This window comes from Takifugu rubripes, chromosome 2 (genome assembly GCF_901000725.2).
Source record: "Takifugu rubripes chromosome 2, fTakRub1.2, whole genome shotgun sequence".
Lineage (NCBI taxonomy): Eukaryota > Metazoa > Chordata > Actinopteri > Tetraodontiformes > Tetraodontidae > Takifugu > Takifugu rubripes.
Genome location: NC_042286.1, coordinates 5,264,267 through 5,278,868, shown reverse-complemented (window position 1 = coordinate 5,278,868; position 14,602 = coordinate 5,264,267). Strand labels below are relative to the sequence as shown.

Here is a 14,602-nt window from a genome sequence, read left to right as displayed (position 1 = left end):
CCTAAACTTCTGATATATACTGTATCAAGTCTCAACACAGGAACGCCGTCTCGATTCAGTGGCAGCAGATCTGGTTCTCAGTACACTCTAACCATCACTGGTGTTCAGGCTGAAGATGCTGGAGATTATTACTGTCTGGGGAACCATGGTGGAGCATTCACACAGTGATTTAGAGCCGTACAAAAACCTCCCTCAGTGTGACTGAAGTGAAAACAGCAGCTGCAGCTGCAGACGATGAAGAGTCACCAGCAGAACTGGTTCAGTCAACACCAGAGTCACCAAGTACAAACCAGATTCATTTAAACACAAGTCAAATCAAATTTAAAAGCTTTAAAATAACCATGAAAAATACACAAATACTTAGTTTAACCATTAATAGATGAATGATATATTACAAATTACAACTGATGCAAAATCATTAGTAATAATTAACCATTAAATCAGTAATTGCATTTACGCAAGTGCTGCTTCTATGTGCAGATTTGATGAACTTTGCTTCATTCATGCCAAATTTGTTATGATACTGTTATATAATAAATAATGCAGAGAACATAAAGGAATAAACTCCTATCAGCCATGAAACACATTCATGTTCATATTCATGAATATAAATCAATCTACAACGAGCTGTAACCATCTCTTCGAACATATTTTATTATATTTTGACACTGTGATATTTCACCTCTTCTTCAACTATGATTGTTTGAGTTTTTCCACACTTTCTGTTGAAAACCGACAAAAACTAAAGACAAATGTGGAGTAAAGATGGTTGATGACCAGATTGTGATGCTTTATTTTAAAATAGTATCAGTGAAGATAAACAACCAAGCAGAAATTTCTTCATCACTTCAAGCTTTAATAGCAACATCATCATCATCATCATCATCATCAACAGGAGCAACATGACAATGATTTAGCGCTCTCACATCTAGCTGCTGAGCTACACACGTGATTGTGTCAGACGTGACAGCCGTGTTGTTCTCTGACACACAAACTACAAACATTTAAAGTCATCTTGCTCAGAGCAGCAGCCGTGTTCCTCCTGCTCTCCCCACACACACAGCTCCTGTGCTGGGCTTCATCCAGCCCCTCTAGCCTTTACACTGGCTCCTGAGGATGGACGGGCTCTGAACGTGGCCATGATGGTTGACCTTGCAGGAGTAATTCTCTCCTTTCATCCAGCTCTCCTTGCTCAGGGTCAGGGTGCTGACGCTGCTGTAGCTTCCGCTCTTCTCCTCCTCTGAGGTGGTCAGGACGCCCTCTGTCACCTCCGTACCGTCCACCTCCCAGCTCACCTGGGCTCCCTGAGGAGAGTACTTGGTCAGCAGGCAGGCCAGCGTGGCCGAGCCCCCAGGGAGCTGCTCAGAGGAGGGGGAGAGCAGAGAGACGGAGGGTCTGGTCATGGTGCCGGCTGGAGGGAGAGCAGAGACACGCACGTCAACTCTGACTGCATCTGACATATTTACAGCTACACTTCAATCATACGTCCTTAATCAGTGTTTGCTCTGTTTAATATTGAGTTAAAGCAGTAAATAATTCACGTCTTTAGTGACTGGCTTGAAATAAATGTGTGTTCAGTTACAGACTTTGACATCTGTCTGTTTCACTTCCCTTTCTCAGCTTTAAACGAACAAACGATCGACTCAAACTAAAATCTCTGCACATTTTACATTTATCGAATTACATCGTATTCAGATTTTAGATCATTAAAGATAATAAAATCAGTGAAACTGTGAAATATTTTACACATTAAAATCATGAAAGTAAATCTTGGACACGCTTTCTCAAACATTAACAACTAATAAAGTTTACGATTATTAATCACACATGAAATTCTCCAAGAATCAACATTAACAGTCTCCTGTTAATTTTACTGAAATATAAACAGACTTTTCAAATTCGCTGATTCAGGTTTTGCAACACAAACTTAACAATCCTACAAACAAACAAAATCTATAAAAATATGATGACTTTAAAATAACGTTCTTTGTCTTTGGTAAAATTAAAAACTGTTGACATGTTTTGAACAGTAAAGATAAATTTACTTACAGAATACGATGAGTTTGGTTCCTCCACCAAACGTGAACCACAGTGATACAAACTCATCAAGTGGTCGTACAAAAACCTCCTCACTGTCAACAAGCAGCTACCCACTGAAAATTCACATCTTTTTCTCTCAAAAATGGATTATTACCAGTTGATTTAATGCACCAACATTTTCAATAGATTTAAACTGAAATTTCTCTTTGAATTTGAATGATTTGATCACTTTTACACATCAGTCTCTTTACATGATCAAAACTGATGTGGATCAGTTACAATATTCTCATTCTACATTTTAATTTATGCTTTAAAAAATGCAATTTCAAGTTATTTCAAATGAATAACATTTTACAAAGTCAGCTCCAAAAGTGGCCAAGAAATTGTCTTTTTAAAGCTAAAACTGCTGAATCCAGTTTAAAAATGCAAACATTCTCACATCAGCATCTGTTGTTGATGCTCAGCTGTATTTGTCAAATCTTTTCTTCAGTTCCATGAAGAAGAAAGTTGCTTTTAATCCAAGCTGTGTTTGTGTTGATTTTGTCTGCTCGTGCCTTCAGTGTGTTGAGAGCAGAGACATCATTTCCATAGAGAGGAGGCTTTGCATCATCAGCTGATCTGAGAAGGTTTATAGTGGTGTTAGTTCAACACTGCAGGACTCAGATCTGTCAGTCAACACAGCAGAAAGCACAAGCAGCATGACTCTCATCACCATCCTCATCTGGACGCTGACCTGCTGCTCTTTTACAGGTTTGTTCCCTCACAACCTCAAAGATGTCCTTGTGTCTTTTCTCTCCTCTCTTTCTGCTGATAAATGATGTGTTTTTGTCTGCAGGATGCAGCGGTCAGGTGACTGTGACTCAGCCTGCAGTGATCACATCTACTCCAGGATCCACTGTCGCTCTCACCTGTAAAACAAACCCTGCTGTTTACAGCAGCTGTTATAATGGACAATCAAGTAGTGAGTGTATGTTCTGGTATCAGCAGAAACCTGGACAGCCTCCACAGCTGCTAGTAAGACACATAATAAATTATTCAGGAACAGCAGCTCGGTTTAGTGGCAGTGGCAGCAGCACCGACTTCACTTTGACCATCAGTGGAGTTCAGACTCAAGATGAAGCAGTTTATTACTGTCAGAGTCTTCACAGTGGAGGAGTGTGGTCACAGTGATTTAGAGCCGTACAAAAACCTCCCTCAGTGTGACTGAAGTGAAAACAGCAGCTGCAGCTGCAGACGATGAAGAGTCACCAGCAGAACTGGTTCAGTCAACACCAGAGTCACCAAGTACAAACCAGATTCATTTAAACACAAGTCAAGTCAGTTTAAAAGCTTCAAAATAACCATGAAAAATACACAAATACTCAGTTTAACCATTAATAGATGAATGATATATTTCAAGTTACAACTGATACAAAATCATTAGTAATAATTAACCATTAAATCAGTAATTACATTTACTCAAGTGCTGCTTCTATGTGCAGATTTGATGAACTTTGCTTCATTCATGCCAAATTTGTTATGATACTGTAATAAAACAAATAATGCAGAGAACATAAAGGAATAAACTCCTATCAGCCATGAAACACATTCATGTTCATATTCATGAATATAAATTAATCTACAACGAGCTTTAACCATCTCTTCGAACATGTTTTATTATATTTTGACACTGGGATATTACTCCTCTTCTTCAACTATGATTGTTTGAGTTTTTCCACATTTCCTGTTGAAAACAGACAAAAACTAAAGACAAATGTGGAGTAAAGATGGTTGATGACCAGATTGTGATGCTTTATTTGAAAATAGTATCAGTGAAGATAAACAACCAAGCAGAAATGTCTTCATCACTTCAAGCTTTAATAGCAACATCATCATCATCATCATCATCACCAACAGGAGCAACATGACAATGATTTAGCGCTCTCACATCTAGCTGCTGAGCTACACACGTGATTGTGTCAGACGTGACAGCCGTGTTGTTCTCTGACACACAAACTACAAACATTTAAAGTCATCTTGCTCAGAGCAGCAGCCGTGTTCCTCCTGCTCTCCCCACACACACAGCTCCTGTGCTGGGCTTCATCCAGCCCCTCTAGCCTTTACACTGGCTCCTGAGGATGGACGGGCTCTGAACGTGGCCATGATGGTTGACCTTGCAGGAGTAATTCTCTCCTTTCATCCAGCTCTCCTTGCTCAGGGTCAGGGTGCTGACGCTGCTGTAGCTTCCGCTCTTCTCCTCCTCTGAGGTGGTCAGGACGCCCTCTGTCACCTCCGTACCGTCCACCTCCCAGCTCACCTGGGCTCCCTGAGGAGAGTACTTGGTCAGCAGGCAGGCCAGCGTGGCCGAGCCCCCAGGGAGCTGCTCATAGGAGGGGGAGAGCAGAGAGACGGAGGGTCTGGTCATGGTGCCGGCTGGAGGGGAGAGCAGAGACACGCACGTCAACTCTGACTGCATCTGACATATTTACAGCTACACTTCAATCATACGTCCTTAATCAGTGTTTGCTCTGTTTAATATTGAGTTAAAGCAGTAAATAATTCACGTCTTTAGTGACTGGCTTGAAATAAATGTGTGTTCAGTTACAGACTTTGACATCTGTCTGTTTCACTTCCCTTTCTCAGCTTTAAATGAACAAACGATCGACTCAAACTAAAATCTCTGCACATTTTACATTTATCGAATTACATCGTATTCAGATTTTGGATCATTAAAGATAATAAAATCAGTGAAACTGTGAAATATTTTACACGTTAAAATCATGAAAGTAGATCTTGGACACGCTTTCTCAAACATTAACAACTAATAAAGTTTATGATTGTTATTAACAGAAGAAATTCTCCAAGAATCAACATTAACAGTCTCTTGTTAATTTTACTGAAATATAAACAGACTTTTCAAATTCGCTGATTCAGGTTTTACAACACAAACTTAACAATCCTACAAACAAACAAAATCTATAAAATATGATGACTTTAAAATAATGTTCTTTGTCTTTGGTAAAATTAAAAACTGTTGACATGTTTTGAACAGTAAAGATTAATTTACTTACAGAAAACGATGAGTTTGGTTCCTCCACCAAACGTCCACCACAGTGATACAAACTCATCAAGTGGTCGTACAAAAACCTCCTGCACTGTCAACAAGCAGCTACCCACTGAAAATTCACATCTTTTTCTCTCAAAAATGGATTATTACCAGTTGATTTAATGCACCAACATTTTCAGAAGATTTAAACTGAAATTTCTCTTTGAATTTGAACGATTTGATCACATTTACACATCAGTCTCTTTACAGGATCAAAACTGATGTGGATCAGTTACAATATTCTCATTCTACATTTTAATTTATGTTTTAAGAAAATTCAATTTCAAGTTATTTAAAATAAATAACATTTTACAAAGTCAGCTCCAAAAGTTTCCAAGAAATTGTCTTTTTCAAGCTAAAACTGCAGAATCCAGTTTAAAAATGCAAACATTCTCACATCAGCATCTGTTGTTGATGCTCAGCTGTATTTGTCAAATCTTTTCTTCAGTTCCATGAAGAAGAAAGTTGCTTTTAATCCAAGCTGTGTTTGTGTTGATTTTGTCTGCTCGTGCCTTCAGTGTGTTGAGAGCAGAGACATCATTTCCATAGAGAGGAGGCTTTGCATCATCAGCTGATCTGAGAAGGTTTATAGTGGTGTTAGTTCAACACTGCAGGACTCAGATCTGTCAGTCAACACAGCAGAAAGCACAAGCAGCATGACTCTCATCACCATCCTCATCTGGACGCTGACCTGCTGCTCTTTTACAGGTTTGTTCCCTCACAACCTCAAAGATGTCCTTGTGTCTTTTCTCTCCTCTCTTTCTGCTGATAAATGATGTGTTTTTGTCTGCAGGATGCAGCGGTCAGGTGACTGTGACTCAGCCTGCAGTGATCACATCTACTCCAGGATCCACTGTCGCTCTCACCTGTAAAACAAACCCTGCTGTTGCCAGCGGCTGTTATAATGGACAATCAGATAGTGATTGTATGTTCTGGTTTCAACAGAAACCTGGACAGCCTCCACAGCTGCTAGTAAGAAATATCAGAATAAATTATTCAGGAACAGCAGCTCGGTTTAGTGGCAGTGGCAGCAGCACCGACTTCACTTTGACCATCAGTGGAGTTCAGACTCAAGATGAAGCAGTTTATTACTGTCTGGGTACACCTGGTGATGGAACGTTCACACAGTGATTTAGAGTGGAACAAAAACCTCCCTCAGTCAGAGAGCAGAGACACTGAGATGTTCCAGCAGCTGCTGAAGAGGAAGAGACTCTGACACAGACCAGTGAACACACAACTGACAGAAACATCACTGACAACTACTTTAATCACACAAAATGGCTCAAACACTGTTTGATCGGATTATCAACCAAATCCTAACAAGTTTATTTGTGCAGCCAAATTCACACACAATCATATTCCAAGTGTGAAGATCCCATCACAATAATCTACCGGTAACCTTCTGAAAATGACAACATGAACAATTTTCTCTGTGTGTTCTTCAGGCAGAGAACCCTTAAATCTACCAGTGTTCCTTAGGTGGTAATAGGCTGAGATAGAAGCTGCATCGAGTCAAGGGGAGCTCTGATCTTTGACCTTTCATTCTTGAAGGCAAATACGATCATTTCTGTCTTTTCTGAATTGAGATGGAGGAAACATGAACACTTTCACTCACTGAGTTGTTGAATATAATTACTGGGAGCAACTAAGGGACTGTAGCCACATCATGAGTTTAAATATAAAGTGGTGTTTCATCTGAATAAAAACAGTTGCAGATGTGATTTCCTATTAGCTGAGGTGCAGTCTCAGTGCTGTGGTCTGGGGGAAATCCAGACTGAAATATATTGAAAAGAATGTTTTCAAGCATGAAGAAGTGGATCTTTTGAATAACAGCTCTTTCACTCATCTTTCCCAGGAATGGAAGGGTTGTTATGGGCCTGTTGCTAATTGCTGCAGCATCCAGATGAGACTTTTTATAGAGGTCTGATCACTGCCGTTTCCAAGGCCTGATGAAAATGGCCTAAGTAAAGAGAATTACTCATCTACATCACATCTGATGCTTTAAAAAGCTTGTAGGCAGAGTATCAGGGCAGCATGTGGGGAGTTTTAGTCTTCACCAGAACAGTATCATCAAAGACTGTAAAGTGTGATCAAGTCAACGTTAGTCCCAAACTTGTGGTCCTATGATTAATGCTGTTATCGTCTTCATTCACTATCATAAATAAAAAACACTGTTTTCCCTGATCACAGCTCACATGTCTGCTCATCATCAACTCATCCAGAGTCGCAGTGAAATGGTTGTCATGGTTAAATTTACAACTTTGGGGCCCCTCGTTTTCTCAGAGAGACTGATGATCCCACTGGGTCCCTGATTCAACCCAGGCTCAGAGACGAGTGGCTGGTGTTTTACTTGTGGCTCCATTTGGTGCATGTTCTCAGTGGATGAAGCCAGGCTCCAGAGCTCAGAAACAAATCTGAGGAGTTTCTTGTTTCCATGACAGCCAATAAAAATGAAGATACACCAGCTGTCAAAACTTTAGAATCACTGTTATGTATTTGGTTTTCTTGCCCAATAATATATCATATAAAAATGGACATTTTGTTTTGTGTCAATGTCTGCTTCAGGATAGTCAGAAGAAGCCAGGACAGCTGTGTCTTTCTCCACAGTCGTTTTTGGACTGATTTTCTGAAACTGACCCTTTCTGGTTTTGACCAGCGTTTCTTGTCTGCACCCCCATAAACTGCTTTGCTTTCTTCCCGATTCTGTCTGCCCGATCCTTGGATCTGTTTCATTGACTCCCTAATTATAGATCGTTTTCAGTGATTCACATTTCTGACTCAAAGGCCTACAGGGAAGGACTTGGTCCTCAGGAAAGGATACGATATTTGGAGGAAGTACCGATTATGGTGCAGAACCACAAAGGTTTGCTTCCTTTGTTAGATCGATGGAAATCAGGAGAGTCTCCTGTGTGTTACATATCCAGACATCCTCAACGACCTGGTTTTCCCAAGCCCATACGCGGGGCAAGAACTAAATCATGCAAAAGTTTGGAAGCCTATAATGAGAAGATGTCTGGATGGGTGAGAGAGATGCACATCAAATCATCGACAGATGTGCTGTGAAGAAGAAATAACATGTATAGATAATTTTCTGAATAAGGAAGGTTTTAAGTCTGTCTTTAAATAAAGATACTGTGTCAGCCTCCCGGATCCAGACTGGGAGCTGGTTCCAGAGAAATGGGGATTGGTTGCTGAAGGCTCTGTCCCATTTGGAAACCATGGCAACTACAAGTAAACCTGTGTTTTTACAGTGCATTGCACTGGTGGGATGACATGAATTCATAAGATCATTTAAATATGAGGGACTATATTTGAGGAGGAGGAGGAGGATTTTAAAATCTACTCTAAATTTAACAGGGAGCCAATGTAGAGAAGCCAAGGAACTAAGGTGGTCTGGTTCCTGGTTCTGGTCAACACCTGAGCATCTGCATTCTGGATTCTCTAGAGAGTTTAACAACTTCTTCGGGCAGCCTAACAAAAGTAAATTACAATAATCCAGCACGGAGGAAATAAATGCATGGACAAATCTTTCTGCAACAGTTTGGGACAAGAGGTTCCTCATTTTACCAATGTTATGTAGGTGATAAAAGGCAGTCCTTGAGACATAATTAATGTGGGTATCTAAAGACAAATCCTGATTGAACAAGACACCAAGATTCCTCATAATGTTACTGGGAGGCAGGTTAATGCCACTCAGCAGGGCTACATCACAAGAGAATAAGGTCCTCAGATGTGTTGGGCCTAGTGTGATAACTTCACTTTTATCTGAGTTCAACTGCAGGAAATTTCTGCTCATCCCACCCTTGATGTCTTCCAGGCAGGTCTGGAGCTTCAGGAGCTGATCAGTTGGATCTGGCTCCACTAATCATTGGGTGTCATCAGCTGAGCAATGGAAATCTATCAAGTGCTTCCTGATTATATTAATGAGAGGCAGCATGTATGAGATAAATAAGATTGGACCAAATACTGAACCTGGTGGAACTCCATGGTAGACTTAAGTGGGAGCAGAGGATTCATTGTTATTTTTGTTTTTTTAAATTTTATTACTATTTTATGTGAAAGTTATTAAAGAGATGCTGCTATCCACAGTTCAACCACCTGATAACAAATGGGCCAAACAAATTCGAATGTTGTCCAGGTTGTGATTGAAAACCTGGTTAAGCTTTGCATACTGCAACTGTCTGCTTTCCTCTGAAAATTTTGGCATTGTTCTCCTTGATTTTGAACTTGAAATATTTGGTAGTCAGAAAAATTCAAAAAGGTTTTTACGGTCTGTCCTTTTAGTCCACCAATGCAGCAATAATTAATAATCTTCCACAATCTAGTCCAGGACGTGCCCTTTGTTTACCCTGCTGAATGCCTCCAACAGGGCGACTTTGGATCGATGACGATGACGCACCTCTATCACGTTTTGCATTACTAACCAGAGGGATTTATTCTGTGGATTCTGTCTTGTCAGGATTTACCTCCTGCTGTGTGTGAGTCTGGCGATCAGTTCGGAACATTTCTTTGTGGTCAATAAAGTTTGTTCTTTGATTTCAATGTAATTCTTCTCTGCTGCATTTGGGACCAGTCTCCATCTGAGACAATTAGATGTCCTGGACAAACAGTATTCTGTCTGTATCTGTGTTCATGTTAATGACATTAAAGCAGTGGAGTCATGAAATCTCCATGTTTGTGTCTCTGACAGCAGGTCAGAATATAAACTCATTAATGAGAAATAACTAATGAAAGAAAGTAGAAAATTAAAGCAACAGTAGTCAAAAATTAACTTAATAAAAGGTTTTATTCAACTCTCAGTGGAAAAAGTGTGACTCCTCCTCATGCGTGTCTGTGTTTCACTAGAACAGGTGAGTTTCTGTCTTCTGCAGAACATTTGCATGTTTTTCTGCATGGTTGCTCCTCAGAGTTTAAAGTTCTGATGTCACAGAGAGTCTGAACTCTTTTCACGCTCTCACACTGAAAACTTCAGCATCACCATGTTGTCAATAATTCTGACTGTCATCTTTCTGAGTCAGGGTGAGACTTTTCAACATTGTTTGATTTCATCCTCTTCTTCTTTCCAAGGAGGCTGAAATCATTTCATTTTTACATCATAACTGCTCCTCCAGGCTCTTTTCAACTGCTCTTTTTAACATTTGTTGTTTGTCATTTCAGAATCTTCTGCCAACAACTTTCTGACTCAGGCTGATAAATTCAAGTCTGTTAGTGTTGGAGGGTCTGTGACCATCAGTGCCACAGGAAGCTCAAATATTGGCGATGATCTCAGCTGGTACCTTCAGAAACCTGGACAGGCTCCTAAACCTCTGATATATACTGTATCAAGTCTGTACACAGGAACGCCGTCTCGATTCAGTGGCAGCAGATCTGGTTCTCAGTACACTCTAACCATCACTGGTGTTGAGGCTGAAGATGAAGCAGATTATTACTGTCTGGGTCTACATAGCAGAGGAGTGCTGTCACAGTGATTTAGAGCCGTACAAAAACCTCCCTCAGTGTGACTGAAGTGAAAACAGCAGCTGCAGCTGCAGACGATGAAGAGTCACCAGCAGAACTGGTTCAGTCAACACCAGAGTCACCAAGTACAAACCAGAGTCATTTAAACACAAGTCAAATCAAGTTTAAAAGCTTTAAAATAACCATGAAAAATACAGAAATACTCAGTTTAACCATTAACAGATGAATGATATATTACAAGTTACCACTGATACAAAATTATTAGTAATAATCAACCATTAAATCAGTAATTACTTATTTTTTCTGAATATTTATGATACTGTTATTTAACAAATAATACAGAGAACATACTGTATAATCAGCATCAACTCAAACTCGTTCCATTTTAAATCTGTATCACTCTGGTTTTAGGCCACATCACAGTTTTCTCACCACCACCAGTTTAATCATCATCAATATTCTAACTATCCTGGATGAGAGAAGTTATTTTACCTCCATATTCATGAACCTCTCTCAGGCTTTTGACTCAGTAGATCAGTCATTCATCCTTGAAATGTTCAACAACACTGGTCTTGGTTTTTGTCCTCTTCATAATTTGTAAAAAATAATATATTTTCAATGCATAACTGCTCATCTCATTTATACGCACATGATACAGTCTCATACTGTATCACAAGATCCTCTGAAATAACCATAAAATCCTCCTCAAACAGCATTTATGCATCTTAAAAACTGCCCCAAACTTGCAATTATTATTATTTCCCTTGGTAAAGATTCATTATTGCAAGAATGAAACAACCTGTCCAGTGTCAGAACCTACGGTGGCTGTCAGCGGACAAATTCGATTTACTTTTTCCAGTCACGTCCAGCCAGGGCACCTGCAGGTCCCATCAGGAGGGATCTTCATCAACATTTATGAAAAACAGTTCTGCTGCTAAGTGACCTAGAATGCTGTGGTGTTCATACACTATCAGAAGCATGTTTATATGTTTTATTTGATTTCTGATGATGTATAATAGAAAATAGACACTGGACCTTTATTGAACAGTCTCGTTTTTAAAATGTTTCTGTTTCTCAATGTTGTTGTTGTTTGGCATTATTAGCAACATGTATTATTAGTTTTTTCCTCTCACATTTTGTTGGTTTTTCCTTTAATTTGCATTTTTATAGTAAGAATTGTCTGATTTTTGTCTGTGGAAAAACTGGAGACATTTCTCTGTTGCGTTTGTGTCTTCTGACTGGGGTTTTTCCAGCTGGTTTTGGACTGTGCTGCGGTCCAGTTTGGAGCAGTGGAAACGGCCACATCGGTGCAGTCTCAGTCTGGGAACACAAGAGGGAAGCATCTTTACGTGGTAGAAGCACCTCAAACCTCAGGCAGCCACAACAGTTCACAAGGAGACTGGAAATATAGGCGGAAACATTCAGGAAATGAGAGAGCAGGCAGATGTTCTGCAGAAGAATGCAGTGCAGACGTGAGGTTCTGGAGGAGCAGATTCATTAATAGAAGAGAATCTGATTTTCATGGACCAAGAAAACCACAATACTAATTACTAATATTGACACATTTCTTTTTTATTATTAATACAGATGTAGATGTTCTTATACAGTTTCTGAGGTAAATAATTAAAGATTCTGATGACATTTACAAGATTTCTGTCAGACATTTAACTGATCAGGTTTTATATTTCATCAGATGAAAATATATTTAAGAATTTAATGGTATAATTTAATTGGAAATTGAGAAAAAAAAGCGAGAAAAATGAATAAAATGTAAAGTGTCTCCTCATGCGTGTCTGTGTTTCACTAGAACAGGTGAGTTTCTGTCTTCTGCAGAACATTTGCATGTTTTTCTGCATGGTTGCTCCTCAGAGTTTAAAGTTCTGATGTCACAGAGAGTCTGAACTCTTTTCACGCTCTCACACTGAAAACTTCAGCATCACCATGTTGTCAATAATTCTGACTGTCATCTTTCTGAGTCAGGGTGAGACTTTTCAACATTGTTTGATTTCATCCTCTTCTTCTTTCCAAGGAGGCTGAAATCATTTCATTTTTACATCATAACTGCTCCTCCAGGCTCTTTTCAACTGCTCTTTTTAACATTTGTTGTTTGTCATTTCAGAATCTTCTGCCAACAACTTTCTGACTCAGGCTGATAAATTCAAGTCTGTTAGTGTTGGAGGGTCTGTGACCATCAGCGCCACAGGAAGCTCAAATATTGGCAATGATTTCAGCTGGTACCTTCAGAAACCTGGACAGGCTCCTAAACCTCTGATATATTCTGTATCAAGTCTCAACACAGGAACGCCGTCTCGATTCAGTGGCAGCAGATCTGGTTCTCAGTACACTCTAACCATCACTGGTGTTCAGGCTGAAGATGAAGCAGATTATTACTGTCTGGGTCTACATAGCAGAGGAGTGCTGTCACAGTGATTTAGAGCCGTACAAAAACCTCCCTCAGTGTGACTGAAGTGGAAACAGCAGCTGCAGACGATGAAGAGTCACCAGCAGAACTGGTTCAGTCAACACCAGAGTCACCAAGTACAAACCAGATTCATTTAAACACAAGTCAAATCAGTTTAAAAGCTTTAAAATAACCATGAAAAATACACAAATACTCAGTTTAACCATTAATAGAGGAATGATATATTACAAGTTACCAATGATACAAAATTATTAGTAATAATTAACCATTAAATCAGTAATTACATTTACTCAAGTGCTGCTTCTTTGTGCAGATTTGATGAACTTTGCTTCATTTATTCTGAATATTTATGATATAAAACAAATAATGCAGAGAACATCTAATCAGCATCAACTCAAACTCGTTCCATTTTAAATCCGTATCACTCTGGTTTTAGGCCACATCACAGTTTTCTCACCACCACCAGTTTGATGATCAATAATATTCTAACTATCCTGGATGAGAGAAGTTATTTTACCTCCATATTCATAAACCTCTCCCAGGCTTTTGACTCAGTAGATCACTCATTCATCCTTGAAATGTTCAACAACACTGGTTTCTCTCTCACCCATATTAAACTGGAACTGGAATGCAGACACAGACAAACCGGATAATTTAACGTTTTTATTTCCCACAAAACAGTAACAATAAGGTGAAGCTGCTGCTGACTGGAACTGGAGACAGACGAAACATGGGCAAGTGAGGGAAAGCTGGCAAACAAAAGCTCATACTTCAAATGTTTTCACAGAAATGGAGCCAAGTGGGCCCTACAATGATCGGGGGATGACTGGAGAAAGGAGGCAGTCTTTAAAGGTGCAGATCTAATCCACCGATAAGAGCAGCAGGTGAGGAAGAAGGTGCTTCGGCCAAAAGTAGATCCCCCTGGGAACAGGGCAAGAACAGAAACAACACATGCAGGTCAACTACAACCAAATAAACTGAATCATGGTAACCCATCACTAGGGAGGTGCCTCAAGGTTCAATTTTAGGCCCTGTCCTCTTCACTGTTTGTATAAGATTTTCTTTTATCGCAATCTCGCCTAAAAACAGCCATAAAATGTCTTCAAGCTTTCTTTAGCGTTCTACAGAAAGCATTTTTTTCCATCTTAAATCCACCCTGCATGCATAAAAACACTAAATAGATGTTTTTCTCAAGTGCTAGCAGAACATGCTCTCCTCACATTTCCACTATGGTATGATAATTTCCATGGCTACCTCCACTTCCTGTGTTGAACCACCAGATGCTCTTCACCATTCTGCCCTTAGATTTATCACTGGAGCCCCTCTTCCACACGTCACTGTCCTGTATCTGTCTCGGCAGGGTGGACCTCCCCAGCTCAAAGATGTGACTTCCACCTGGATTTATTCATTTATGCGGCCCTCACTGGCAAACCTCCAAACTACATCTCTCCATTAATTGTTCAGTCCACTAGCGCTTTTAGTGCCCACTGAATGAACTGGCTGCAACAGAAAATTCCCAAAATCCGAGCTGAGCAGGGGAGTTCTGCTGTCTCTGGTTATGCCCCCGTACAGCAGGTAACTCTCAAGCTCAACTCAGG

The 14,602-nt window shown here is 39.9% G+C and overlaps 2 gene segments (V, D, J or C); both read right to left on the bottom strand.

The window, feature by feature from the left end:
- Window positions 1-835: 835 nt before the first annotated feature.
- Window positions 836-3,414, bottom strand: LOC115248839 (Ig lambda-1 chain C region-like). The segment is given in 3 exon segments: window positions 836-1,411; window positions 2,050-2,103; window positions 3,402-3,414. Coding segments are annotated over 3 exon segments (387 nt in total).
- A 396-nt stretch (window positions 3,415-3,810) lies between these two features.
- On the bottom strand, window positions 3,811-14,298 carry LOC115248838 (Ig lambda-1 chain C region-like). The segment is given in 3 exon segments: window positions 3,811-4,452; window positions 5,091-5,224; window positions 14,225-14,298. Coding segments are annotated over 3 exon segments (528 nt in total).
- Between the last annotated feature and the right edge of the window lie 304 nt (window positions 14,299-14,602).